The following is a 26,373-nucleotide window of genomic DNA, read 5'->3' on the forward strand; positions in this document are numbered from 1 at the left end:
GGACACTTCCGGCGGAGGGACTGTCCCGTGGCAGCCGGGCCCGGAGCGGCGGCGATGGACGACCACAGCCTGGACGAGTTCCGCCGGCGCTGGCAGGAGGAGCTGGCGCAGGCCCAGGCGCTCCGGAAGCGGCGGCGGCCGCGGCGGCCCGAGGTGGCCGCGGGGCGTGGCGAGCAGGCCTCGGGGTACCTGGCGCTGGCCCAGGGCCTCCTGGAGGGGGCGGGGCGGCCCCCCGCGCCGCGGGCGACCCGGGCCGAGAGGCAGGACGCGGCGAGCCGCTCCCGCTCCCCGCCGGCCCGCGAGGAGCAGCTGGTGGACCAGCTCATCCGCGACCTGGTGAGTGAGTGGCTGCCGCCCCCGCCGCCGCCCCCGCCCGGCTCGCATCCCTCCCCAGCGAGTCGGAAAGTAACCGTGTGCCGCCCTGTGTCTCCGGCCAGGCCCGGAGCATCCCTGCAAGTGGCGGTCCCCACCCCGGGGTGGCCTTGTTCCCGCGTCTTGGGCAGCGTCCGTAGACGTTCTTAGGATGCCACAACCGGGTTCGGGGAGCTGCTGCTGGAGCCTGGCGGGTACAAGTTGATGCTCCCGAACGTCCGACAGCGCGTGGACAGCACTCAGAAACAGTTATCCAACCCCAAATGTCCGTATCCGTTTGAGAAATCCCGCTCTTGGGCCCTTTTAACAAGGGTTGCCTTTAGGGAGGAGGTCTCCGGACCAGGATAGAAAGCGATTTTTTTTTTAATTTTTTAATTTATTTATGATAGTCACAGAGAGAGAGAGGCAGAGACACAGGCAGAGGGAGAAGCAGGCTCCATGCACCGGGAGCCCGACGTGGGGCTCGATCCCGGGTCTCCAGGATCGCGCCCTGGGCCAAAGGCAGGCGCCAAACCGCTGCGCCACCCAGGGATCCCCTAGAAAGCGATTTTAACTTCATTTGCATAAAGTTTGTACCACTCAGTCCCCCCCACCCCCCCAACTGCACATGCATTCAGAAACAAAGCAGGGAAGGCGAAGTTCTTTGGGCACTGTCATTAGCATGGAGGTTCTTGAGAATTTGGAGGCGCGCCCTCCCCCCAAAACCCACCCCCTTAGCAAAGTTGGCACAGCCAGGATCATCAAAACACGTCCGTGGTTAAGGGTTCGGACGATACAGCAGGTTTGGTTTTGTTTTTTTTAAGACTTTATTCATTCATGAAACACAGGCGGAGGGAGAAGCAGGCTCCTTGCGGGAAGCGGGATGCGGGACTCGATCCCAGGATCCCGGGACCACGCACGACCTGAGCCAAAGGCAGATGCTCAACCACTGAGCCACCCAGGCTTCCCAGTACAGCAGGTTTTAATGGTTCAATGTATTTTAGAGATGGAGGGAGCAGAGGGAGAGTGCATCCTTAAGCACACTCCCTGCTAAGCTTGGATGCAGGTGCTGAGCTAGAGTTCATGACCCTGAGATCATGATCTGAGCCAAAGTCAGAAGTCCAGAGTCAGCTGCCTTAATGGCTGAGCCACCGAGGAGCCCCTGGGTCGATTTAAATTAGACTTATAGAAAAGGCTTCTACGGCTTCCCAGTTCAGAGTAATTCTGTAATTGGCAAGTTGTTTCTAGAAGCAATGACTTACTTAACGTGTAGTTTTCCTCAAGTGATATTAACTCCTATCAAGTGATAGGAGTTTCCACCAAGTTCTGGTCCTGCGCTCCCCTATCTCTCTAGGGCTAGAACCTTTTTGTGTTGTGTGTATTATAAACTCATTTAATGTGATAATTTTTATATGTATGAAAATTCATGGTGGCTTCCTGTCTGCTTCTGTAAAACGTGGGTCATCGCTGAGGCAGTTTGGTTTTGTTTTTTTAAAGACTTTATTTACATCTGGCAGATGTAAAAAATCTTTCAATGCCTTGGGAAGGTGGTTTAGCACGGATAAGTTGGTCAGGCCAGTCCAGATCTATGCAGAAGTTACTCCCATGGAAGTAGATTTGTAGGCTAAGGCAAGAACAGCTCATGGCAGTAGAGAGAAACAAGAAAGTGGATTGTTAGGACAAAGGCACACTTGGGGCCTCACAGCTAAAATCCAACCTGCTGAATGTGGCGGTGTCTTCAGGTTTCACAGCAATCCTGGGGAATCCATATTGTAAATCCCTTTTTATGAATAAGGATATTCAGAAAGGTTTTCTGTAACCACCCCAGGGATGCCTAGCTGAAAAGTTCGGGGGTGGGGGGGTTGAATTTGGATCTAGGTCTGCTAGACTGTAAATTTCACCAGGTAGTAATTTGACAAACTTGACTTGGTGTAAAAATCCCTTTAGGCCTTAATAAAAGGTTCTGGTGTGTCTCTGGATCTGCTTAATCAAAATCTCGAGGAAGCTCCTAGAAATGTGCTGGTTGGGATGTCCAGCAAATTTGAGACCTTGTTCTTTGCTGTACAGCTTCCTTTGGATTACTGCCTTGATTCTTCGAGGCTTTCTGGCCCTAATACTCCTGAGGGATAGGCATTGAGACTAAAAATAGCAGAGCCCTAAATGAAGTATTCTAGAAAAGGAAAGGGCCTGCCTACTGTAGGATCCAAGGGGCACATTGGAATTAGAGAAAACCTCCTCTGCATGCCCATGCCTACCACAGTAGGTACTGCTGGGCTCTGCATCCTAACAGCATCAACCTTAAGGACACTTTTTTTTTTAAGTACTTCACCATCATCAACATGGCTGTAAATAAAATTTCTCTCCATCTCCTTGGTACCGCCTTAAGGGTTTAAAGACCTTATCTTCTGTTCTCCCAACAACTCTCTCCAGTGGCTATTAGGCCCATTTGACAGATGAGCAGTAAGAAAAGTAATTGATTTTTAGGGGCAGTCAACCAACCTAGTATCCTAAATGTGAGAAATGATTTGTAACCTTTAGAGAAAAGACTTGGATCCCCATGTCCGAGGTTGTAAGCCCCAGAGCCCGGAGGTCAGGCAGATCCTGCAAATGAGTGAGGTAGCCTAGGAGTGGCTCATTCTGTCCTTTTTCCCAGTTCATCACGTGTTTTGTTGTATATCTTTCCAGATTCCAGCCATACATCTGTAATGCTTCAACTCATGGTTGTCCTTTATTTTCTTTATTTTTTATTTTTTTTTAAGATTTTATTTATTTATGAGAGACACAGAGGAGAGAGAGGGGCAGAGACAGGCAGAGGGAGAAGCAGGCTCCACGCAGGGAGCCCAACGTGGGACTCGATCCCAGGACTCCAGGATCACAACCTGGGCCAAAGGCAGGCGCTAAACCACTGAGCCACCCGAGGATCCCCTCATGGTTATCCTTTAAAAAATTTTTTTTAAAGTACTCTTCACCCAATTTGGGGCTTGAACTCACAACCCGGAGATTGAGTTGCATGCTCTACTGACTGAGCCAACTGGGCTCCCCATGATACCCGCTATTCTTTTTTGTCATGTTAAATATTAAATATGACAGAGAGTGTAGACATTGCCTTCATAATATCCTTAAAAAAATACTTAACCTTTTTTTTTTGAAAACTATCCCTCTTGGTCTTGTTTTTATACTTCTAAAAGTTTCTTTAAATCAAGCCCTGTTTGATCATAAATGTCCAAATGTGGTGAATTTTCACAAATGTACAAATCCATGTAAATAGCATCCAGTTTTCAGAACAGCATTATTAGCTTGTCAGAACCCCCATGTGTTCTCACCTGACTTCTAACACCTTATTTTCATTTTCTGTTTTTGAACTATAAGTAGAATCATTCAGCATGTGCTTGCTTGTGTCTGGGTTCTAGCACATAGCATTACGTGTGAAATTCATCCTTATGAATATGTCACGTTTTATTCTGTTGATGGACATTCTTGATAACTAGTTTAACAGCTCATTTGAGACCATTGGGAGTAGTGCAGTGAATGCTTTATATGTCTTTTGGAACCTGTGTACTCATTTTTCTTGGGTATATAGCAAATTGTGAAATTGCTGGGTCATAGGTCTGCAGGTGTTCAGCTTTAGTAAATACCAACAAACAATTCTCCAAGGTGGTTATAATGGCTTTCCTACATGATACAGTATTTCACTTTCTTCTTGCCATACATATAACAACATCTAACTGAGATGACATATGGGAACTGAATTCTACCTCAGCATGGGCAAGATGAGAAGGTGATAAATTGGGGGAATCCAAGCTGTAGCTGGGCTAAAGGTGGGAGCCATTGCCCATGTCAGCTAGTTGTTGCCTTGCAGGAATGTGGACCCAGTCTGGCAGAGTCTTCAGATTTTTGTTTTGTAATCAGGAATGTTTATTTTTATGTGGACTCCCATCAGTTTGTGCCACACAGAAAACACCCAAGACTTTGGCTTAAAACACCCCCAATTTAGGGGTGCCTGGGTGGCTCAGTTAAGCGTCTGCCTTTGGCTCAGGTCATGATCCGCGGGGTCAGCTCCCTGCTCAGTGGGGAGTCCGCTTCTCCTCTCCCTCTGCCCCTCCTCCTGCTCATGTGTTCATGCTTGCTCTCTGTCTCTCAAATATATAAATAAAATATTTTAAAAACAAACACCACTTTAGTTCATCATTTCAGGTTTGGAGTTTGGGCTGGGCATGGGTGGGTTTGCCCAGATGTCTACGGTTAGCTCCTGATTAGCTAGGCAACTCTGCTTCTGTGTGTGAGTGAGTGAGTGAGTTAGTGTGTGTGTGTGTGTGTGTGTGTGTGTGTGTGTGTGTGTGGTGGTCTGTCTCATCACCCAAGAAATGAGCCCTGGATGGACTTTCTCAGAGTTACAAGAGCAGCAGGAGGGCAAGCTCTAATGCCCAAGTGCTTCTGAAATCTGCCCAGGTTGTGTTGGTTATGGTCACATCCGGCAGAGCAAGCCAGATGGCCAAGTCTAGAGTTAGGGGGAGTCACCTGGTGCCTGGATACAGGAAGGAATGAACAAAGTAGTGGCCATTAATACCATCTATCACTCAAATTCTTCCCATTTTTAATTGCTGGTAACTAAGACCAAAAAAAAAAAAAGTGTTTTTAAGTGTTAACACTGGGTTAAATGAAACCTTCTGTGGGCCAGGTCTGCCTTGGGTCACAAGTTTGTGATCTTTGCATTTATTTTTCCAAGAATCCTTATTTGATCTATGGCTGACTCCTGAGAAGGAAGATTTAATTCCACTAGAGACTCCACAGAAACTGACAGTCTGATCCACTTGACATGAAGGAGAAATACAAATCTCTTAACATCTCCTTGTCTTGGGTGATTTCCCCCCAGTCTCTGGTGTGTTCTCTTGTGCCAGTGTGGCCTATTGTGTTGTATTTGCAGCCTCCTTCACTGTAGAGTCTTCAGTATCCTTGCTAGAGTGAGAAACAACTAGTAAGTTGGCAATCAAAAGTTAACTTGCCATTCAAGGAATAGGTGAACAGTACTGCCTTGGAGTGTCATCCGGCTGGGTGCAGGCTGGACCTTCCAAGGACAAGCACAGCTGAGATGAAAACTTAGAAGTGACTCCTCTTGGGTCTCGTCTTGTGAAGCTCTAAGTAATAGTACTGAGAAGCCATTTGGTTTTAGGTGTTGAATGGGGATACCCAAACGGTCTTTTTAATATATATGGTTTTAACTAGTGAAAGAAATGCTATGCCCTTGGACAGATTTTTAGAGGCAGTAGGCACTTGCTTCCTACGTTTACCCCTCTCCATAAATTACAAATTACAAGTGGGGACACTTGAGCATAATTGCAAGGATACTTCTTTCTTTGCTTGGTATATGTGATGTCCAGTTGCTTGGTCCCATTTTATTTAGGTGATGTGTCAGAACTCTGAGTGCGAGCAATCAGCAGCAAACTCAAACTGGCTTAAGAAACTGGAACGAATCTATTGACTCGTGCTCCTGAAGATTCCTTTTTTTTTTTTTTTAAGATTTTATTTATTCATGAGAAACAGAGAGAGAATGAGGCAGAGACACAGGCAGAGGGAGAAGCAGGTGCCATGCAAGGAGCCTGACGTGGGACTCGATCCGGGGTCTCCAGGATCACTCCTGGATTGAAGGCGGTGCTAAACCTCTGAGCCACCGGGGCTTCCAGGTGTGGGTGCTTAGATCATGCAACTAGAAATCTCTGTGGCCTGGTCCTGCTTTCCTTTTGTTGTCTTTATTCACAGGCAGGCTCTTCCTTTTTGGGGATAAAAGGGCTACCAGCAACTCCAGTCTTATCTTCTATCCACTTCCAACCAGGAGAAAGAGAGCATCTGTTATCTGCAGTAGAAATTATGAACTTAAATTCCCATTGGTCCAGCCTGGATCATGTGTTCATCTCGGGCCAATCACTAACTCAGGTTGGCCAGGCTTGTATCCACTCCCACTCCAGATGTTAGGGGGGAGGGGTCAGCCTCATTAAACCAAGGTGACCAAGAGTGGGAGTAGGGTGGTTTCTTAAATGAAGAGGGAATAGGTGTTGGGCAGGAAAGGACTGAAACGACAGATGTCTGCCTTAGGTGGATATTTGAAGCAGCCCTAACTATGGGAATTAATGTGTTTTCTAATCATCAACCATGTTTATTGATCAGCTGGATGCTGGGGAATCCATAGTAAACTGAATGGACATAGTCCCTGACCTCAGAAGCCTAGAGTCCTGCTTCTTTTAACTAAAAGGCTGACATTAATGGAAACACATTAGCTGAGGCACCTGGGTAGCTCAGTGGTTGAAAATCCGCCTTTGGTTCAGGTGGTGACCCCGGATCCCCCATTGGGCTCCCCATGTGGAGCCTGCTTTGCCCTCTGCTTATGTCTCTGCCTCTCTCTCTGTGTCTCTCATGAATAAATAAAATCTTGAAAAGATAAAACACATTAGCCCTGGTTAGAAGTCTAGGCTCTGAAGTCCAACAGACTCAAATTCAAATTGAGACCCTGCTATACTAGCTCTTTGACCTTGGGGGAGTTAACTTATCCTGCCTTCCTTATCAAGTGAGGATGATGCTAATGCCTGTCTTGTGAAGAGACCATGAAATAAAACCTGGCATACAGTGGCCAGTGAATTAAAGCTGGCCCTTTTCTTATTAGTACTGCAGAGCATTCACCATCCTCACTTGCTCTTTGCTAAGACTTATCACTGTCCTACTCCTTAGCTAGGGAGTCCCTGGAGGGCAGGGTGTCCTGTCTTTTCCTTGTACTCTTTCCTGTAGCACTCCCTGCAGTAGGGGCCACATCTAGAGTTGTTGATGTAGAATTACTGGCAGAATTACTGCTCCCAACAGCAGTGTTACAAAGCAGCTCCTTGGTTGTTAGAACCCCTGGGAACATTCAAACATTCTTCAAGGTAGGATTTGGGTTTTCAGGCCTGATAAAGTTTTATTAGTGCTGACTAATATGTATTGTTCATTATGTCCGTATTTGTCAGAACCTACATCTGTGCTGTCAACAAGTTCAATTTGATGGCGTGTTTTTCTTCTGTTTTTAAGTTAGAAATGAGTGAGGAAACTTGCTAATATGAACTCCAGCAAACAGCATAAAATGTGAACTTATGAACTGGCTTAGCTGGGCACACTTCCCTCCCTCTTTGCTGTCCTCTGCCCTCTCTTTGATGCTCAACTTGAATTCTCTCTATTCTGTTAATTGCCCTTCCCCTGATCCCCATCCCTCCAGCTCAGGGTTCTCTTCCTTCTTCCTTTACCTCAGTGGAAGAGTTCTTACTTTATCAATGCAGTTCATTTTTTCTTGTTATAAATCAGCAAGTCTCTACTTAGGCACCTTTTGAAATGCTCTTTGTGTAACCTGTAACTTAGGTCACCATCTCGTCTTTGGAAGTTTCTGCTGATTAAAGCAGCTTGGGCTTCATTCATTCATTCATTCACTCATTCCACAAGTATTTATTAAATGGCTTCTAAGTACCAGACACTGTTCTGGTCACTGAGGATACAGCAGTGAACAAGACAGGAAACTTCCGTGCCCTTACAGAACTTAGTTCTGGAGAGAAGTAGACAATGAACCAAATTGTCAGATAATGGTCTGGAGAAAGATACAGCGGGTAGAAGGGGTAGAGTGTATATGTGTCGGAGGAGAGGCTATAATTTTAAACAGTGCTGTTCAAGAAGGCCTTCATGGAAGGAAGGAGATGAGGGAGCAAACATGCAGAGATTTGTGGGAGGGGATTATAGGCAGAGAATAACAAACGTACTGGTTCTGTGCTGCCCAGGGCCTGTGTGACCTATGTGATTTAAAATTCTTAATCCTGGGCACCTGGGTGGTTCAGTGGTTGAGCATCTGCCTTTGGCTCAGGGTGTGATCCCAGAGTCATGGGATCAAGTCCCACATTGGGCTCCCTGCATGGAGCTGCTTCTCTGTCTGCCTATGTCTCTGCCTCTCTCTGTGTCTCTCATGAATAAATAAATCAAATCTTTAAAAAACAAATAAAATTCTTAATCCTTTTTATTTAATTTTAATTTTAATTATTTTTTAAAAAGATTTTATCCATTCATGAGACACACACACACACATACACAGAGGCAGACACATAGGCAGAGGGAAAAGCAGGCTCCATGCAGGGAGCCTGACATGGGACTCGATCCCGGATCGAGTGGGCTGAAGGTGGCGCTAAACCGCTGAGCCACCCAGGCTGCCTTCTTAATCCTTTTTAAACAAGCCCCTACCACCCCTTGTTCTACAGGGGATTCCACAAATTATGTAGCTGATCCTGATGGTAAGAATGTGCTTAGAATATTTAGGACCCTTGATGTGAAACTACTCTTTCCACAAATAAATCCATACCCATACTGGTCTAAGTTTTTGACTCAGAGTACCCCCTCACCTGACTTACCTCCTTTCTGGGTCCTTAAGCTCTGATCTCAGTTTAAACTAAAAGGGACTTGAAGGCAGAGGGCCAGCCTCTTCTGCTTCATACCAGCTTCTTTCACTGCCACACCCAGTACTCCCCTCCAGTCCTTTAGATTGGCGTTTGCTGCGTCCATTCCTTGCCAAAGTGCCCAGTGCAGTCCTACCAGTAGGTGTGGTTAGTGAGAATGATTCTCGAAGTTGGAAAGCCTGTTTAGAAAAAGACCAAAAAAATCCTATGGGCGTTTATTGTGTGTCTGCTGTGTGCAAGGCACTGTACTGGTTGGATTGTGTAGTGCTATAGTTCTCCCATCCATGCATGCAAACAACAGAAACTTACTAAATACTTTTTGCTCTATCTCATCACAAGGCACAGGGATTAGGTTAAATGTGAAGAGCTAACTTGGCTTTTTGTGAACCTTTGGAGCATAACCGCTCTTCATAGCATTGCTTCTGTGTAGAAATGATTTCTAAGTTCTAAATAGCTAACTTACTTAGGAACTTTGGAATGCCTGAGCCTGAGGGGACTGTGTATGTTGCATTTTGTTGTCTCTCATTTTTGTGCTGTTTTATATGATGATGATTTATCTCTAGAAAAGATTTTAGTTCTTTGAGTGTAGACATCTTATACATTTGCCAACAGCACATCTTCTCCCCCCAGCACCTGGGATGGCTCTGATTTCAGACAGTGTTTTGAACATAAAACACTTTATTTCAAGAATGTTTTACTTTTCTATGTCTGAAAATATCATCATGATTACTTTAAGAATACTTAGGGAATTCAGAAGAAGAAAAATCTTGTAATGCCATGTTCAGAGGCTATGACTTGAATTTTGGTGGTGTTCTGTCATTTTTTAAGAATAATACATATTTTGAGGCCAATGTGGGATTGTGAATAAATACCTATTTATCCTGAGTGTTTCAGACATCCTCTCCCCTCCTGCCCCCATCAACCAGTTTTTTTCTTTTTCTCAAGACCCAGGTGAAACTGGAATTCTTTCTGTTTGAGATTGTGTAGGTCTGCTCTACTCCGCTTTTGCAGTGTGTAGAGAATCAAGATAAATTCCTTTAGAAAACAGTCTCCTTTCAGCCACAGATTTAGCAGAAATACTATTGCACACCTATTGTATCCTTGAGATACTTTTCTCAGTTTCTTAAAACACCACCTCGAGAGAGCTTTCATGTTCTGTTTGCCCTGGAGATGTACATTGGGAACAAACCTTGAATCCGTTTCTTCACTTTTCACTGATTTGGCTCATAGTAATTATTCCTTCTTCTACTAAACAAGAGAAGACAGATTAAATTTCTAACAGTAAGGCACAAAACCAATCCATTTACAGAATTAGTCTTACATTAGCACATAGGAGTACAAATCAGCCTCCCTGGGGATGGATCTATTTGCAATTTCTTTTAGCATTTTTGGAGTAAGTCCAGCAGACTTTGGGAAAATCTAGTATTCACTGACTTTGAATTAACAAAGTAACATGACCCCTTTGTGGGGTTTGTGTGGGGTTTTTGTATTTTTTTTTAATCCATCTATGATTTAGGGTTGTGATACTCAATTTCTAGTGTGCATGAGGATCCCTGAGGAAGAGATGCTTGAGCCTCACCCCTGGAAATTTGGGGTAACAGGCAATTTGGGACATTTTTTAAAATAAATTTATTTTTTATTGGTGTTCAATTTACCAACATACAGAATAACACCCAGTGCTCATCCCGTCAAGTGCCTCCCTCAGTGCCCGTCACCCATTCACCCCCATCCCCGCCCTCCTCCCCTTCCACCACTCCTAGTTCGTTTCCCAGAGTTAGGAGTCTTTATGTTCTGTCCCCCCTTCTGATATTTCTCACACATTTCTTCTCCCTTGTCTTATATTCCCTTTCACTATTATTTGTATTCAATTTGGGACATTTTTAACTTCATAGATGGTCTTGATGTGTAATACAGGACAAGAGTCACCATAGTGATAAGGAATCAATATTTGAGCCATTAAAGACTTGAAAGCCAGGTTGGTTGCATTTTATCAAAATCGTGTTTTTCCCCAAATTTGAAGCCGTGTTAATACTTTAATGTATTGGTTTTCTATAGTATTATTAGCCAGTATTACATTGCTTAGGTTATAAAATTAATGGAACGTGGTTCTCTCTAAACATTATGGTCCTACTGATATATTCATAGTGTGACTAGGTTTCCCTATGTTAATATTTCCAGTGTTTTTAATCTCTTTCCTTCACTCTTGGAATATCTTTGTTTATAAAATGTCAACTTGTCCATTTCTATGTTTGTAAGTCCATATAACTACAGAATTGGTTCATGTGGCCTGTAACTTTTCAGATGGCTGTGTGCTTCAGAATAGCCTAGGTGGAAGTCTGATAGCACTCTTTAGATTATAAGGTATTTCTCTGTACACTTGTAGCAGGTAGTATTGTTTACCTCTATGAGCTGTGGGAAGGGCCAAATGGTAGTGCTCAACCCTTGCTGTTGCTGCTTTTAGCATGTGTGTGGTTATTGGGCTAGCACCTCTGTCCAGGATGTGTCTCCATATCCTTGTCAAATCCTGGGTATCTATAAAAGAACTACATTTTCAACCACAGGGTCAAACATGCTCATAACTCTCAATATTTTATAAGGTGTTTCTCAAGTGATAGGTTACTAATAACAGTGAAGTTTATAAATTACTTATTCAACTTTGAATCTACTCTAGTTCTCTCTTGGTATAATAATGTCACTCTAATATCACTCTACCTCCTTGAGTGGAGGAAAGAGAAATATGTTGGCTAAACTATGTCTCCAGAATTGTGCATCAGAACCTTTGGGAACGTGTTAAATACGGACTGTCATGTATCATTTCTATTGCTTTGGGAGATCAGGTTAAGGTTTTTGTAAAATAGATTCTGGGAGGAGATTTGCCTGCAGGTGGTTTAGCAGGTTGGCCTTCTCGAGAAGTCTTGACTTGAGACAAGAGTGACAAGCCTTTGTACTAGTCACTGGATGCAGGCTGCCCTCCAGAATGTCATGTAACCTTGGACGCGGCAGCTTTTTTTTTTTTTTTTTTTTAAGATTTATTTATTTATTTATGAGAGAGAGAGAGAGAGAGAGAGAGAGAGGCAGAGACACAGGAGGAAGGAGAAGCAGGCTCCATGCCGGGAGCCCAACACGGGACTCGATCCCGGGACTCCAGGATCACGCCCTGGGACATGGCAGGCGCTAAACCGCTGAGCCACTGAGGGATCCCCGAGGCAGCTTATTTGACCAAGAGTAGTGCCTAGGAAGGGGCTCAGCGTCAAGCTGAGCCAGTGAATCAAGAATAGGCAGCATTCTGAGTGTTTTGGGCAATGAGTGTCATGGACCCAGAGGGAGAATCTGATGACCCACCACTATAAGAACTATAAGAACGTGATAAAATGTCTTGCCAAAGAGATTCCAAGTGTGCAGCATGAAACTTGAGCCTTTGGCTTCCTGACCTTGTGGGTCTACATAGGTCTTAAGAGGTGGACCTTCCTTTATCACATTGGTTTCTTTTTTACCCTGCCATTCCCCAACCAGTGGTAGCAACAGGGAGGATCATTTACATGAGTCTGGAACTTGATCTGTTAGGGATTGACAATCATTTTGGAGTTTAGTTGTCATTCTAGGGGCATAATTATTTTTTAAAAGTTTGGCTTTATAATGTTGGAGTTCACGTAATTATAATTCAGTGCTTTGAAACCGTTGTTGTTCCCCAGAACTTACAAATTCTCAACACTCACACTGTTATGTGGACAGTGAGAACAGCACGGCATTTCAGATCCTTTGTTGGTATGGGAGGCTATAACACCCCTGACTGGTCATTTGCACCCTGGAGGCTGCATCCTTTACCTTCACTGTGCATTAGAGTAAATCCTTCTTTAGTTATTATTGCAGTATAACCTCTTAAAATTGCTGATTCTCTTTGAAAAGTTCTCTGGAAAAAGACCTATTGTGTGGACACTCCCATGAGTAACTTTTCATCCACTGTCGCCAACTATCCTCTGCTTAGGGTGTGACAGGGGGAGACAAAACTTTCTCTGTAAACAAGCTGGTAGAAGAGTCACATGGAATGTAGACCTAATCAAATTTCTGTTGAAGGGGGAAAAAGGGAGCTGAAGTGTCATTCTAGGAAAGAATATAACAGTATTAGTTACATGCTTTGCCGTGGTACTTGCCCCATGCACTTTCCATGTATTAGTTCATTTTATTCTTGTAACTACCCTGTGAGTAGGTAGGTATGTTCTCTCTTTAACAGATGAGGAATCAGAGACACAGATGTATTTAGCCTGGTCACATGGCTAGTCAGGTGGCAGAACCAGGATTATCAGTTTGAATCTTTGTTCTGAACCTCCATCCCAGAGGTCTGGTGGTTGGAATTAAAGAGGATGGCGATAGGGTTGTGGTTCTGCAAGAGTAGAGGCACTGTTTTCCAGAATGAGAAGAGAGTATTAGCCATCTGAATTGGGCAAAAGAAGGAAGGCTCCTGCCATCACAAGTGTGACTTTTCTGAACCAGAATAATAAAAATAAAGGTGATTCTCCTGCTTTGTTGCAGTAGTGTCACGTCCAGAAACCAGTTAATAGTCCTTTTTTTAAAAAAGATTTTTAAAATTTATTTATTCATTTATTTATTCATTAGAGTTACAGAAGGAGAGGCAGAGACCTAGGCAGAGGGAGAAGCAGGCTCCCCATGGAGAGCCCGATGTGGGGCTCCATAAGGACCCCAGGATTACCACCTGGGTTCAACTACTAAGCCATCCAGGTGCCCATACCAGTTGATAGTCCTGAAGCAGGGAGTGATTGGAGAAAGCATGCCTGGTGTCTCTAACAGTGAAAAGCTAAATATGAGTTCATTTTGTATGAGGGCATGCTTTTCCTTTTTTTTTTTTTTAATTTTTATTTATTTATGATAGTCACACAGAGAGAGAGAGAGGGGCAGAGACACAGGCAGAGGGAGAAGCAGGCTCCATGCACCGGGAGCCTGACGTGGGATTTGATCCTGGGTCTCCAGGATTGCGCCCTGGGCCAAAGGCAGGCGCCAAACCGCTGCGCCACCCAGGGATCCCGAGGGCATGCTTTTCTTTGCCTTCATTCTGCTTGTATGAGGATAAGGAACATTTTTCTCTGGTTTCTCTACCAAGCAGGTAAAGTAAGCTTCTTCACCTCACCATAATCAAATAATGCAAAAGAGAAAGCAGAAGGAAGTTCAAGGTCACAAATGATAGTCTGGTCCTGTGTATGGCTTTCCTCAGCTGGTGGTGTGTGACCCCCTCCCCCCCCCCACCGCAACCCCTCCCCTACCCCCACCATCCCGGTTGTGTGGTTGTGTTACGGAGTCTCAGGTTATATCTGGGCCAAGTGAGAAAGTGCTGCCTCTTTTCCCCCTGTGAGTGAAGCCGATTAGTTGTAAGAGGGGACCTAGCCTGACATTAGACTAATGACTTTCCATTATTTTTTTAGGCAGGGACTCCTTTGTCTTCGATTACACTTGCAGATTTTCTTCTGAGTTTTTTCCCCTGCCCCCCCCCCCACCCGTATGGCCAACATTTCTCTGCCGATTTAACATTCTGTACTGTCTTTGCCCACAGAGAACTGTCAACTCTTGCTCTTTTTCCCTCCAGAGATCCTTTTTGGCTCTCATACTTAGCCTTGTGCTGTTTTTGCAAAGTTGAATACATTTCCTTCTTATGCCTTGCATTATCTTTTAGCTCTGAGACTCCTAGATGAATGAAACGTGATTCCAGAAAAATCTTTACCCTGGATCTTGGTTGGGGCTAAATCAGTGCTCCCACTCCCTTGGAAATGCTGGACTATTTTCACTTTTCAGACTGCAGCCTTGAGGTATAGGACTGTCATATTTGAGTGGTGAATTAATAATCTGCTTGCAATCTGTAAGTCACTAATGTCAACAAAAACTTATTAGAAATAAATTTTATTAAGTAAGTTCCATTGAGACAAACAGCCTGCTGTCCCTAGCTTTGCAGAAATACATACAAAAGTGAGCTTTAGCAGGTGGATTTTGGAACAGCCAGAGGGGCACATAGACACACTTGGCTTTCTTTCTGTTTCACACTCCTATTTCTTTGTGCAACCAGGATCGTCATGACAGCCTTATCTCTCAAATAAAGCCTGTTACCTCATCCCTAATTGCTTATCCAAAGGCAGGCGAGCTCTAATTTCTCCACATTAATAAATGACATCGAAGAAGAACTGCTTTGTTTGCACTGGCTCACTCAGGTTAACCAGCGTAGGCCCCCGAGTGCATTAGGAAACCGTATGTTTCTCCAGTGGCCAAGGGGAGGTGGTGCTCACCTCATTCAAGAGCAGCATTTCGTTTGTTTACTTCTTGCTCATGTTCATAGTCCTCTTCTTTCCCTGATGAAAACACTTTAGTGACCTAGGTCAGCATTTCTCGGACTGTGGGTGCTCACTGCCCTCCAAGTTGGGTATAATAGGAGTTGTCCTTGGGGGACTGGTGGCCCCTCTGATTTCAAGGTTCACTTTGTTGGCTGCCCCACTCAACTTTGCTCAGAGGCCTTTCCACAACCTTTGCACTGATTCCTGTGGCATACCCCAGATTGTGAGCTGGCACTCTTGCTTCTCCTTTTTTTTTTTTTCCTAGATTTTATTTATTTATTTACTCATGAGACACACACACAGAGTGAGAGAGAGAGGCAGAGACATAGGCAGAGGGAGAAGCAGGCTCCATGCAGGATGCCCGATGTGGGACTCGATCCCTGGACTCCAGGATCAGGCCCTTGGGCCGAAGGCAGGGAATGTGAGAAGGGTGGGCTTGTGGCAGTGAGAATCCAGAAGGGTCCTCAGGTTTGGAATCTATTCTGTGAGTGCTCCATGGAGTAGTAGTGAGAATGCGAGGCTCCCCCTGGGACAATAGCACTTCCCTCACTCCCACCAAGAATATCTCTTGCCCATTAAAGGAGTGTTTTCATACTTCCGAATTGTAAACTTCTTTCCCTTCTCTTTTTCTCCTCAGAATGAAATGGATGACGTGCCCTTCTTTGATATCCAGCTACCTTATGAGCTGGCAATCAACATATTTCAGTATCTGGACAGGAAAGAACTTGGAAGGTGTGCACAGGTAAGCGGTCATTGGGCTGATGGTTCAAGATTTACTTCCACTTGTAATGCGAGGATGGGCAGCTCTTGGGTGACAGAGATTGACTTATCAGAATTGCAAACTTTAAAGAACGAATGAAGTGGATAGCACCTTTCCCTGAACTGGAAGGATTTTGTTCCACATTACCACTTGGTGTTTATCTTTTTGTGGCCATCTGTTCAATAGCTCTGTTCTCCCTGCAGTCTGAGTTATGGTTGACCTGTGGGCTGACAACTCTGTACTTGGCCTTTATAGAGCTAGCCTGAGCTGTTAATATCCTCACCATTAATGCGAGGATGCCAGCCGTTGGTTAAATCAAGCCAGTTGTTAGGTGGGGAGTTGAGGGGTCAGCCTGGGGACAAAACAGTGAAGTCATGTGTTAGGCGTGTAGGCCAAATGATCCTTTAAAACACTAGAATGTGAGGTGCGATTCATGTGAGAACAGACACCCCCGGAGGGAATTGCAGATCTGTGTCCCCCGTCTCCTGCTTGTGCTAGGGCGTATGCCCATGGGGCAGCATGGTGGCACATACCATCCAGGCCACACTTTACTGTGTACACGAGTCACAGGAAATCTTGATAAAATGCAAATTCGGACTCAGAGGTCTGGGTAGGGCCTGATATTCTGCATTTCTAACCAGGTAATTTCCGTGTGGCTTGGACCACACTTGCAGAGGCAAGAGTTTATGCCATTAAATTAGGTCTCTTATTCACTTCTTTTTGGTGAAGAGTATAATTGGTGAAGTGTACAATTTCTCCTAAGTTGAATATATGATTGCTAACCATTTGACTCTCATGAACAACTGTATTCCCCAGAAGACACTAGAGTGTTTGTTGTCTATAACTCCTAAAGAAATAATTTGTCTACTGGCCGCCATTTTGCACCTGGATTCTAGATTACATTTTACACAGCTGTCTACATCCTTAAAGGGATCAGGCAAATGGAGTGGTACCAGAACTATATACTAAAAATCCAGGGATGCCTGCCTGGCTAGTCACAGGAGCATGCAATTCTTGATCTCGGGGTTGTGAGTTTGAGCCCCAAGTTGAGTGTAGAGATTACTTAAAAAATAAACTTAATAAAAAAAAAATCCAAACCACCCCCAAGAAGTGAAGTTAAAAACATAAAGGCAGTTTGAGAAGTGCATACTGTAGCTAAATTTAGACTTTAGAGCTTGCTACCTCTGGCAATTCAATGAAGTCACACACAATATAGGACAATTTAAAACATATGGTTTTACACCATATGAAGCAGTTTTGCTTAATCAAAACTTTCTACCTATATATGAATTTGAAAAATCTTTCAGTGTTCTTGATTGCCACAATTTTAAGTATGGGGGTGTTGGCAAATATTTTTTAATGCAGAGTCTGGAATCTTTAGGAAATGATGGAAGAAATTATTCCAGGGCTAAAATTTACTAAGTAAAAATGTACTGAAATGTAAACCGTGCTCAGAGCCTATCAATTGCATTAAGCAAGAGTACCTATATTGTCTTCTTCTTTCCCTTGGAAATTGGATTTGTTCTATTCTAACTTTACACTTTGGCCCTGTTCCCAAGAGTCGAAAACAAGAGTGTAGCTAAATGAGTCCAACTCCTGGATTTCAGCCTGATGCTGTTAGCTGAAGTCTTGGAACAGGGTCTGATAGCTAGCTGCTTTCCACAAAGTCAGCATTAGATGATAAAATCTTCATTCTTGATAGGGAGCTGCTGTTTAAGGAACATTTCTTTTAACATTGCTTTTTGCTCTCCTGCTTTGTAGAGGGCCATGTGGCTTTCACATCTGCTGCTGGTTTTCTCATCCAAAGAGTTTATCAGTAAAAGATAGGATCTAGTGGAAGAAGAGATCCCCCTTTTGGTACAAGGGGGCTACATTTCAGGATAGATTGGTTATGCTGGTGAGATTATTCTGCAGGTGTGAACAGTTTAATTTGCAACACAGTGGTCCAATTGTCCACCAGAATTCTTCTCTTTTTGGCCAGTTGGATTTGTTTATTGTTTTTCATTTCAACCTAATTTTTAGAGCACACGTACAAGCATAGAAAATATTCTTAAACAGAACCCCCAAGTGGCTCTGGTCTGTGAAGCCAGGATTTATTTATTTTTAATAGTGCCTTTGCATGAAGATGACAATGGATGGCTGGTAATTTTTAGAATTGGCTTTGTTTTTTCAGGAATTAAAATACAGCCACAAAGTAATAGAGTAGCATTTTCATTTGTTTCTTGTGTTTTTATTTTTGAAACCAGGAAAAAATCCTTCTGTTGAGTGGAATATCCTGCTGCTTTATGATTTGATTTTAGAGGGGGCTTGCTCTGTCTGTCTCTCTCTCTTTTTCTCTTTTAATCAAGCCGCCTTGGGATTTTAGTGAAATTGGGCCAGTTATACTGGAGTTGGCACCATGAACTATATGTGTGCCCTTGGAGAAAACCTGTTTGCTTAGATCTTTATGCCAAATTGGTAACTGACTAACAGTAAGGAACCCGGATTGGGAGGAACTTTTTGAGATTTAATTATGCCACAAACTATGCTGGAGAAGTGATTTTGCTCTGACTTTGTGTCTCCCTTCTGCGTCCCCTATTTTTCTGCTTTGTGGGCTTTAAGCTTTCAGAACTAAAGTCTTACTACATTAGTTTGTGATCCTTGTGTATTTCTGATGCTGACCTGTCTAGCTCCTTGCTATCAATAGTTGTCTCTTAAGGGATTTAGTGTCCCTATGGGAGTGTTTCAGGTTGAGAGGTCTTGAAAACAGTGTGGCTTTTAGTAAGCAAAGTTATGCATTGGACGAGTCATTGAACAGCTTTATCATTTTGCTACTTATAATTTTATGGTTTCGTGTATGTATGCACCCACAGGATTCCTGGCACTCTAAAAGATCATGTTTTCAAATAGATAACAATTAAAAAATTGTTCAGTTCAAAATTACAAATTTTTTATGAGAAGAATAAAATCTGTTATATGAAATAGACATAATTCTGACAAGTAATTGTTTTAGGATTTACTAACACTCATTTTTAAAACTTCTAAAATATTATAAATTCACGAGTGGTTGCAAAAGATAGTATGAAGAGGTCCTGTGTTCTTTTCCCTTAGTTTCCTTCATTGGCAATATCTTGCATACCTACAGAAGTAAAATCAAAGCCAGGACACTGACATTAGTACAGTCCACAGAGCTTACTCAGATTTCATCAGTTTTACATAAACTTATTTGTGAGTATATTTAGTTCTACCTAGTTTTATTACAGGTATGTATTTGTGTGACCACACAGTAAAGGTATACAACATCTATCAAAGAATCTTTTGTACTATCTCTTACGGCCCAGCCACCTCTGCCCCCTCCCCATCCCTGGCCCCTTGCAACCACCAATCTGTTCTTATCTCTATAATTTTGTCTTTTTTTTTTTTTAATTTTTTATTTATTTATGATAGTCACAGAGAGAGAAAGGGAGAGAGGCAGAGACACAGGCAGAGGGAGAGGCAGGCTCCATGCACTGGGAGCCTGATGTGGGACTCGATCCCGGGTCTCCAGGATCGCGCCCTGGGCCAAAGGCAGGTGCCAAACCGCTGCGCCACCCAGGGATCCCCTGTCTTTTTTTTAAAAAGATTTTATTTATTTATTCATAGACACAGAGAGAGAGGGGCAGAGACACAGACAGAGGGAGAAGCAGGCTTCACGCAGGGAGCCCGATGTGGGACTCGATCCTGGGTCTCCAGGATTACACCCCAGGCTGCAGGCGGCGCCAAACCGCTGCACCACCTGGGCTGCCCAATTTTGTCTTTTAAAAAGTTTTTAAATTGTATTTTATTTATTGTGTATTTCCTAAAGTATAATTTTAGAAATCTAGCTGCGTAGGTAACAATGTCACTTAAAAAAAAATTATTCTTAAAGGATTTTATTTGAGAGCGAGAGCACAAGCAAGGGGAATGACAGAGGGAGAGGGAGAAGCAGGCTCCCCACTGAGCAGGGAGCCAGACATGGGGTCATGACCTGAGCCCAAGGCAGATGCTTAACTCACTGAGCCATCCAGATGTCCCAACAATGTCACATTTTTTCAAGTAAAAAGTAGGAAATTGTGCAGAAGGGAAGCAATAAAGAAAAAGTGGGTAGAGATGAAAGTTAAGAACTTATGATGTATAGTAAAATTGGCAAGCAAGAAATAGGTGTTACCAATATAAATAAATCTGGAACTAAACCCCACTAAATTATATTCCAGTATTTTAAGATTTTTTGTTTTTGTTTTGTTTTGTTTTGTTTCACAACCCTGAGCTCAATACCTGAGTGATATCAAGAGTCAGAGGCTTAAGTGACTGAGCCACCCAGGCGCCCCAATATTTCAAGTTGTTAAGTAGGCTGTAGATCCAATGTGGAGTACGAACTCACAACCCTGAGATCAAATTGCACACTCTACCTCCTGAACAACAGCCAGGCACCCCTGATATTTCAGATTTTAAGGAAAATGTGATCTTATGAACTTCCCAGATATCCAAATAGGAGCAACTAAAATCTGAGGTTTTCTATAGCTGAAGATTCTCACAAAGTCTTTAAAGTTGGGAATCCCCAGCCAAGTACTGCTGGATTGATTTTTTTTTTTTTTTCATAGCAGACATAACTCTGAAAATCTGTAACTGCTCACAGTGTTCCTTTAGTTCTTCATTTTTGCCTTTGCCACCTGACTGCCTCCAAGGGAGACATGTGCCTGCCTGGGACCCAGGTGCCCTTAGGGATTTCCTTTTAATTTGCCATGTTGTAATGCTGCCCCCTTTAACAGGTGGTCACAGGTGGGGGCGGTCGTGCCTGGGGGAACAGTCTATTAAGCATCCAACTCTTGGTTTCGGCTCAGGTCGTGATCTCAGGATTATGAAACAGAGCCCTGCACTGGGCTCTGCACTCGGTGGGGAGTCTGCTTTAGATTCTCTCTCTCTCTCTCTGCCCCTACTGCTCATGCACACATGTGCTCTCTCCCTTTCTCTCTCTCTCAAATAAATAAATACATCTTTTTTAAAAACCTTAAAAACCATGGGGTGTCAGGAAAGCAACCATGCTGGGAGGAAAGATGGGCAGCTAGGTGAAAGAAGAATGGTGGAGCATTGGTAATTATTTGAACAGAGTCCTGGGGACATGAGGTTCTTCACACTGCTCACTTCAGTGTTTGTGTGTTTGAAGTTGTTTATAATTAAAAAGTTTACAAGAAGAAAGCAAAACAAACCAGAAATCAAGAGCTAGAATTTAATAAGAAAGTCTGAGCCTCTTGAGGGCAGTACATGCAAGAAGCCAACCAGTGAAAATAAAAGCAATGCAGCTCTTTTTAAGTGTTGAATTTTTAAAAGTTGGACTTTTTCATTTCCTTCAGTTACTTTCAGAGCCTACTATGTGTCATACACTACTCTAGACAGTACAACAGAGAACAGAACATACAACTCACCTCTCAGAGCTTACTTTCTATGCAGGAAGCACCTAGTTAAGTAGAGTATGCTCCAGATGGTAGAAAGTGCTATGGAGAAAACATAAACCCCCAGAGGTGAAGTGGCCAGGGAAGACTTCATAGAAAGGGTAACCTTGAGGCAAAGACCTGAAGGAGGAAAGAAAGAAGCTGTGCAGGTTTTTGGCAAAGGCCTAGAGGTGGAGCGCACCTGCTCTGCTTAAGAAACAGCAGCAAAGTCAGAGTGCCTCGGATATAATAGGCGGAATAATGTTCCTTCTCCCAGGTGTCCTAATCCTCAGAACCTGTGACTATGTTACCTCTTGTGGTAATGGACCTTTGCAGATACGAGGAAGTTCAGGATCTTGAGATGTGATGGGTCTCTTGCATGATCCAGGTGGGCTCAGTGTCATTACAGAGCTCTTTATGAGAGGGAGGTACTGGAGGTCAAAGATAAGGTGCTGTATTGCTGACTTTGAACATGGAGGAAGGGGCCACAAAGCCGAGGAATATAAGGTGGCCTCTAGAAGCTGGAAAAAAAGGAAGAAACAGATTTTTTCCCCCAAAGCCTCTAGAACGAGTGCAGCCCTGCCACCTCTACTTTGATTTTAGATTTTTGGTCTCTGGAACCATTAGAGAATAAATGTGTATTGTTTTTAGCCACTAAGTTTCTGGTAATTTGTTAGAGCATCAGTAGGAAGCCAATACTGGCAAGGGTATAATGAGCAGATGAGGACAAAAGGAAAAAGAAATAGTTAAAATGTGAAAAGGCACTTAAGTCCATTAAAAAATCTTGAACTTTCCTTCTGAAGGAGGTGGGAAACCATTCAAGTGTTTTGAGCAGAGAAGTGACAAGGTCTGACTTACCTTTTGAGAGGGATCATTTTGGCTGTAATGTGGGGACTGGACCAGAGGGGGACAAGGATGCAGCTGGGAGACCAGGAGAAAGCTACTGAACTAACCCAGATGACAGGAGATGGTGGCTTGGAGTGCATTGACCTAGAGGTGGGTGGAGTAGGAACTGCTGATGGACTGGGTGAAGGCAGAGAAAGACATAATACCTATGTTGGTCCACATGGAGCAGTGATTCGGGAGTATTGGGCCTGAACAACTGGGTGGACGGGATAGTTGTTACTGACAAGGGAGAGAAGGTGAGATGAGAAAGTTTTGGGGGAAGATCCATAGTGGGATGTGAGGCTAGAGATGAATTTGGGAGCTGGGAGCATATCATCAGTATGTATGTATTTTTAAAGATTTATTTCTGAGGTAAGGGAGATGGAGGAATAGAGGGAGAGAGAATTTCAAGTAGACTCCTCTCTGAGCATGCAGAGCTTGACATAGGGCTTAACCTCATGACCTGAGCTGAAATCAAGAGCAGAGAACTGGACACTTAACTAGCTGAGTTATACAGATGCCCCACATCATTGGTATTTAAAGCCAGGCAACTGGACAAGGTCATTAGGGAAGGGAGTATATATGGAGGGGTTTTAGGGATTGGGCCCCATCACATCACAGTGGTTAGAGGCCAAGATGAGTTAGAGAAGATGCATTCCCTGTGATGTGGGAAGAAACCCAGAAACCTAGTCCCCTGGAACCAAGGGATAACCTTTTCAAGGAGGAGAAAGGGATCAGAGGTGCTGAGTGTCACTGTTTGTCAAATAGGACTGAGAAATGACCATTGGGGTTAGCAACTTGGAGGTCACTGGTAATATTGACCAGAATCCATGGCACAGTGGGGGGGAGGGGCGAAAGTGAGTGGGTTCAAGAGTGAATGGGGAGAGAGGCAATAAGGAAATTGAGATAATCAGTATATGTGGAACTGTCCGTACATGGTATGTTCTTTCCAAATAGACTTGATTTGTGAACATGTGACTAGAACAATGATGTGTTTCCCCCTGTTGTGGGCCTCACTGGTAACCCTAATCCAGGCAGAGTTAATAAAGCTAGTTTTTGAGCCAAGGGCTGTTTTTTTTTTTTTCTTCTTCTTTTTTTTTAATGCTGCAATTCACAGTGGTGCTATAAAGCAAAATGCTGGAGACACTTTTATTAGCAAATTCTCGCAGCTGAGGCTCACTCAGTGGGGCTTTTACTGGGCAGGGCCATTCTAGTCCTTGTGTATTGAAGAAAGACCATTAGGCCTTTGGAAAATTCAGGCTTGTAAACTTGCTAGATTTAATAAAATGTAAGAAATCAAAACTGTTAGCTTTCCTTTTGGTGAGAATCTTTAAAATTGTGTAAGTTTGTATAGGTCTTACTTGTTCCCCCCCTCACCCCCCCAGGATTAAAAGACATTCTTAGAGCCTGTCATTTTTGTGCTCCTTTAAAAGAAAGGTAGAGAAAAGACACCCTCCCTTTACAGTTTGCCAAAGAAATTGTTGGCACATTTCTGTGTTTAATACCTAATTGTAGGTACAGTCCTGATCCCTTTTTGGAAGTAATTCTCACCTCTAGCTTTTATAAATCCCTCAAAGAGATTATTGTTTGTTATCCAGGGTTTAAACTTTATCCTGAATATTACTTTCCACAGAATAAACCTGTGCAGTGGGAATGATGCACTGAGACATCAACTTTTTGACCTCCATTTTTCATCCCATAACCCTGTTATACAAACTTCAGATCGTGATGTATAAGGTGACTTAGCATTTTCTTTGCAACTGATAGAAAAATCTATTTTCCACTTCCAGTGTTTTCAAGATCTGATATATTTGTGACTTCTTGAAAGGCTTCCTGAAAAGTTCCTCTGTTTTTTTTTTTGTTTTTTGTTTTTTTTTTTTAAAGATTTATTTATTCATGAGAGACCCAGAGAGAGAAAGGCAGAGACACAGGCAGAGGGAGAAGCAGGCTCCATGCAGGGAGCCCGACGTGGGACTCGATCCCGGGTCTCCAGGATCACGCCCTGGGCTGAAGGCAGCGCTAAACCGCTGAGCCACCTGGGCTGCCCAGTTCCTCTGTTTTAAAGTGGCTGAGTACTATATGACAGTAGATCTCATGAAAACTCCTCCAGAATGTTTCATTTAATTGGGGTCTTCTAGTTTGTAATCACTGAGCATTTGGGTTTTCCTAAAATGCTGCTGCTGATGGAGAGGCTCCATCTAATTAGCAGCCTTGTAGCTAATTTTTGGACTCTAGAATTAAAGAGGTTGCCCTGTACCTGGGGTGGGGCTAGGGATCCAACTGACTGTAAGGGCAGAGACCTGAACTTTTCCCTGTACCTTCTCCACTGTGGGGGAAGGAGGGGTGTCATGTGCAAGATGTCTGTCTGGCAGGTAGATGAGAATTGCTGGTCTTCATGCCCAAAACATATCTTAACCAGCTCACCTGAAGGCCGTGTTGGTGTCCTCTCAAGTTTCTTTTGCAGAGCACTGAGGCTTTTGAGACCATCCTCATAAGAAGAGGTCAGGAGCCAAACACATCTGGAGAATGCAGCTCTCCTGTCCTTATGAGAGCTCTACAGCATGAATCAGGCCAGGAAAGCTCTCAGTTCTTCAGCAAATAACTCTGCTTGGTTTTGGTTAAGCCAGCGTTCCCCAAACTCCTTTGACCATGGAACCCTGTAAGGTTACTAACTTACTAACTCCTTGAGGAGCTGCTGTTCCATTGAGCATGCTTAGGGAAGTGCTGGTCTGTGTAATAATGCCTACCAAGTTATATGACCTCTAGGCTACCTTGAGTCTTTTATCCAGTTATTTCAGAGTTTTGATGAAATTTTACATTTCATAATTTTTACCAACAAAGGTTCATGGTATCCAAAGCTGCCCTGTGTTTCACTAGCACTTTCTGCCTTTGAGGACCCCTTAGGGTCTCCATCTGTTAGCCTTTATCTCTTGCTTTATGTAATCCTGAATCCCAGAGGCCTGATAGGGAGGCTCTCTGCTTTGGAATTATTTGAGTTGTGGCCAGGCCCCATCACAGTTGATGTTGGCCTGTCCTGATCTGTTGTTTGTGATTGCCTAGTTCTCAGAATCACTCTGGCACAGACAGATGGACAGATACCGCTCATGTCTGGGGCAGGCTCACCTGTGGCTTGAACACGCCAAAAATAAAGCCGTGGTGCTCGGTCTAGTCAGAACTGGAGCCCTGGTGTTCTGAGCCATTCTCTTATTCTTTACCGCCTGCCCACTTGTGATCAGATGAGGGTTTGTTTCCCTGATGCCCTCATGGCTAAGATGGAGAAGTGTGGGATGACAGTGTGGTTAAGTGGATTTGTAACTGATGCTGTGGCCAGGCCCAGGGTGGGCTGCTTGATGGATCCATGTCAGCCGGGGGAGTGGGAGGTGGTGGAGGGGTGAGCTCTAGTGGTTTGCCATGGGCTCTGTCCTCAGCCTCATCTTGGGTAACTTTTTTTTTTTTTTTTTAAATAAATAAGACACAAAGGCCCACAGACTATCAGTTGACTTATGTATGGGAGAAGTAGCTAATGCAACAGATGACAGAGTTGGGGTTCCCAGATGTTCTAAAGTGCTGGGCGTGAGTGCAATGAGCTGAGGTTTATTTACTTATTTTAAATATTTTATTTATTTATTCATGAGAAACATACACACAGAGAGAAAGAGAGAGGCAGAGACACAAGCAGAGGGAGAAGCAGGCTCCATGCAGGGAGCCTGATGTGAGACTTGATCCCGGGGCCCCAGATTCACAAACTGAACTCAAGACAGATGTTCAACCACTGAGTCACCCAGGCATCCCTGAGCTAATTTTAATGGGATGTAAAATTAGATTTAAAAAATGAATACAGTGGAAGTAAGAACAGGGGACTTTATTTAATTGCAGTTTGTGTTTTAAAAAACTCTGAAGGGTTCTGGAATTGAGCCTTTTATCAGGCTCCCTGCTCAGCAGAGAGCCTACTTCTCCCGCTCCCTCTGCTGTTGCCCCTGCTTGTGCTCACTCTCTCAAATAAATAAATAAAATTTTAAAACAACAAAACTCTGAAGAATAGGGGCACCTGGGTGGCTCAGCATTTTTTTTTGACTCAGGTCATGAACTTATGGTCCTGAGATCAAGCCCTGTGTCAGACTCCATGCTGATCCTGGAGCCTGCCTAAGATTCTCTCTTTGCCCCTC

The 26,373-nt window shown here is 43.7% G+C and overlaps 1 protein-coding gene across 1 annotated transcript in view; it reads left to right on the plus strand.

Annotated features, from left to right (window-relative positions):
- Positions 1–12: 12 nt before the first annotated feature.
- Positions 13–26,373, plus strand: part of FBXW8 (F-box and WD repeat domain containing 8) — a 120,812-nt gene continuing 94,451 nt past the window's right edge. Inside the window, exons 1-2 of the mRNA XM_025474100.3 lie at positions 13–336; positions 15,774–15,878. Coding sequence (XP_025329885.1) covers positions 55–336; positions 15,774–15,878 — 387 coding nt within the window. The 5' untranslated portion in view covers positions 13–54. The remainder of the gene's footprint in view (positions 337–15,773; positions 15,879–26,373) is intronic.

The sequence above is a fragment of the Canis lupus genome, chromosome 26, assembly GCF_003254725.2.
Source record: "Canis lupus dingo isolate Sandy chromosome 26, ASM325472v2, whole genome shotgun sequence".
NCBI lineage: Eukaryota > Metazoa > Chordata > Mammalia > Carnivora > Canidae > Canis > Canis lupus.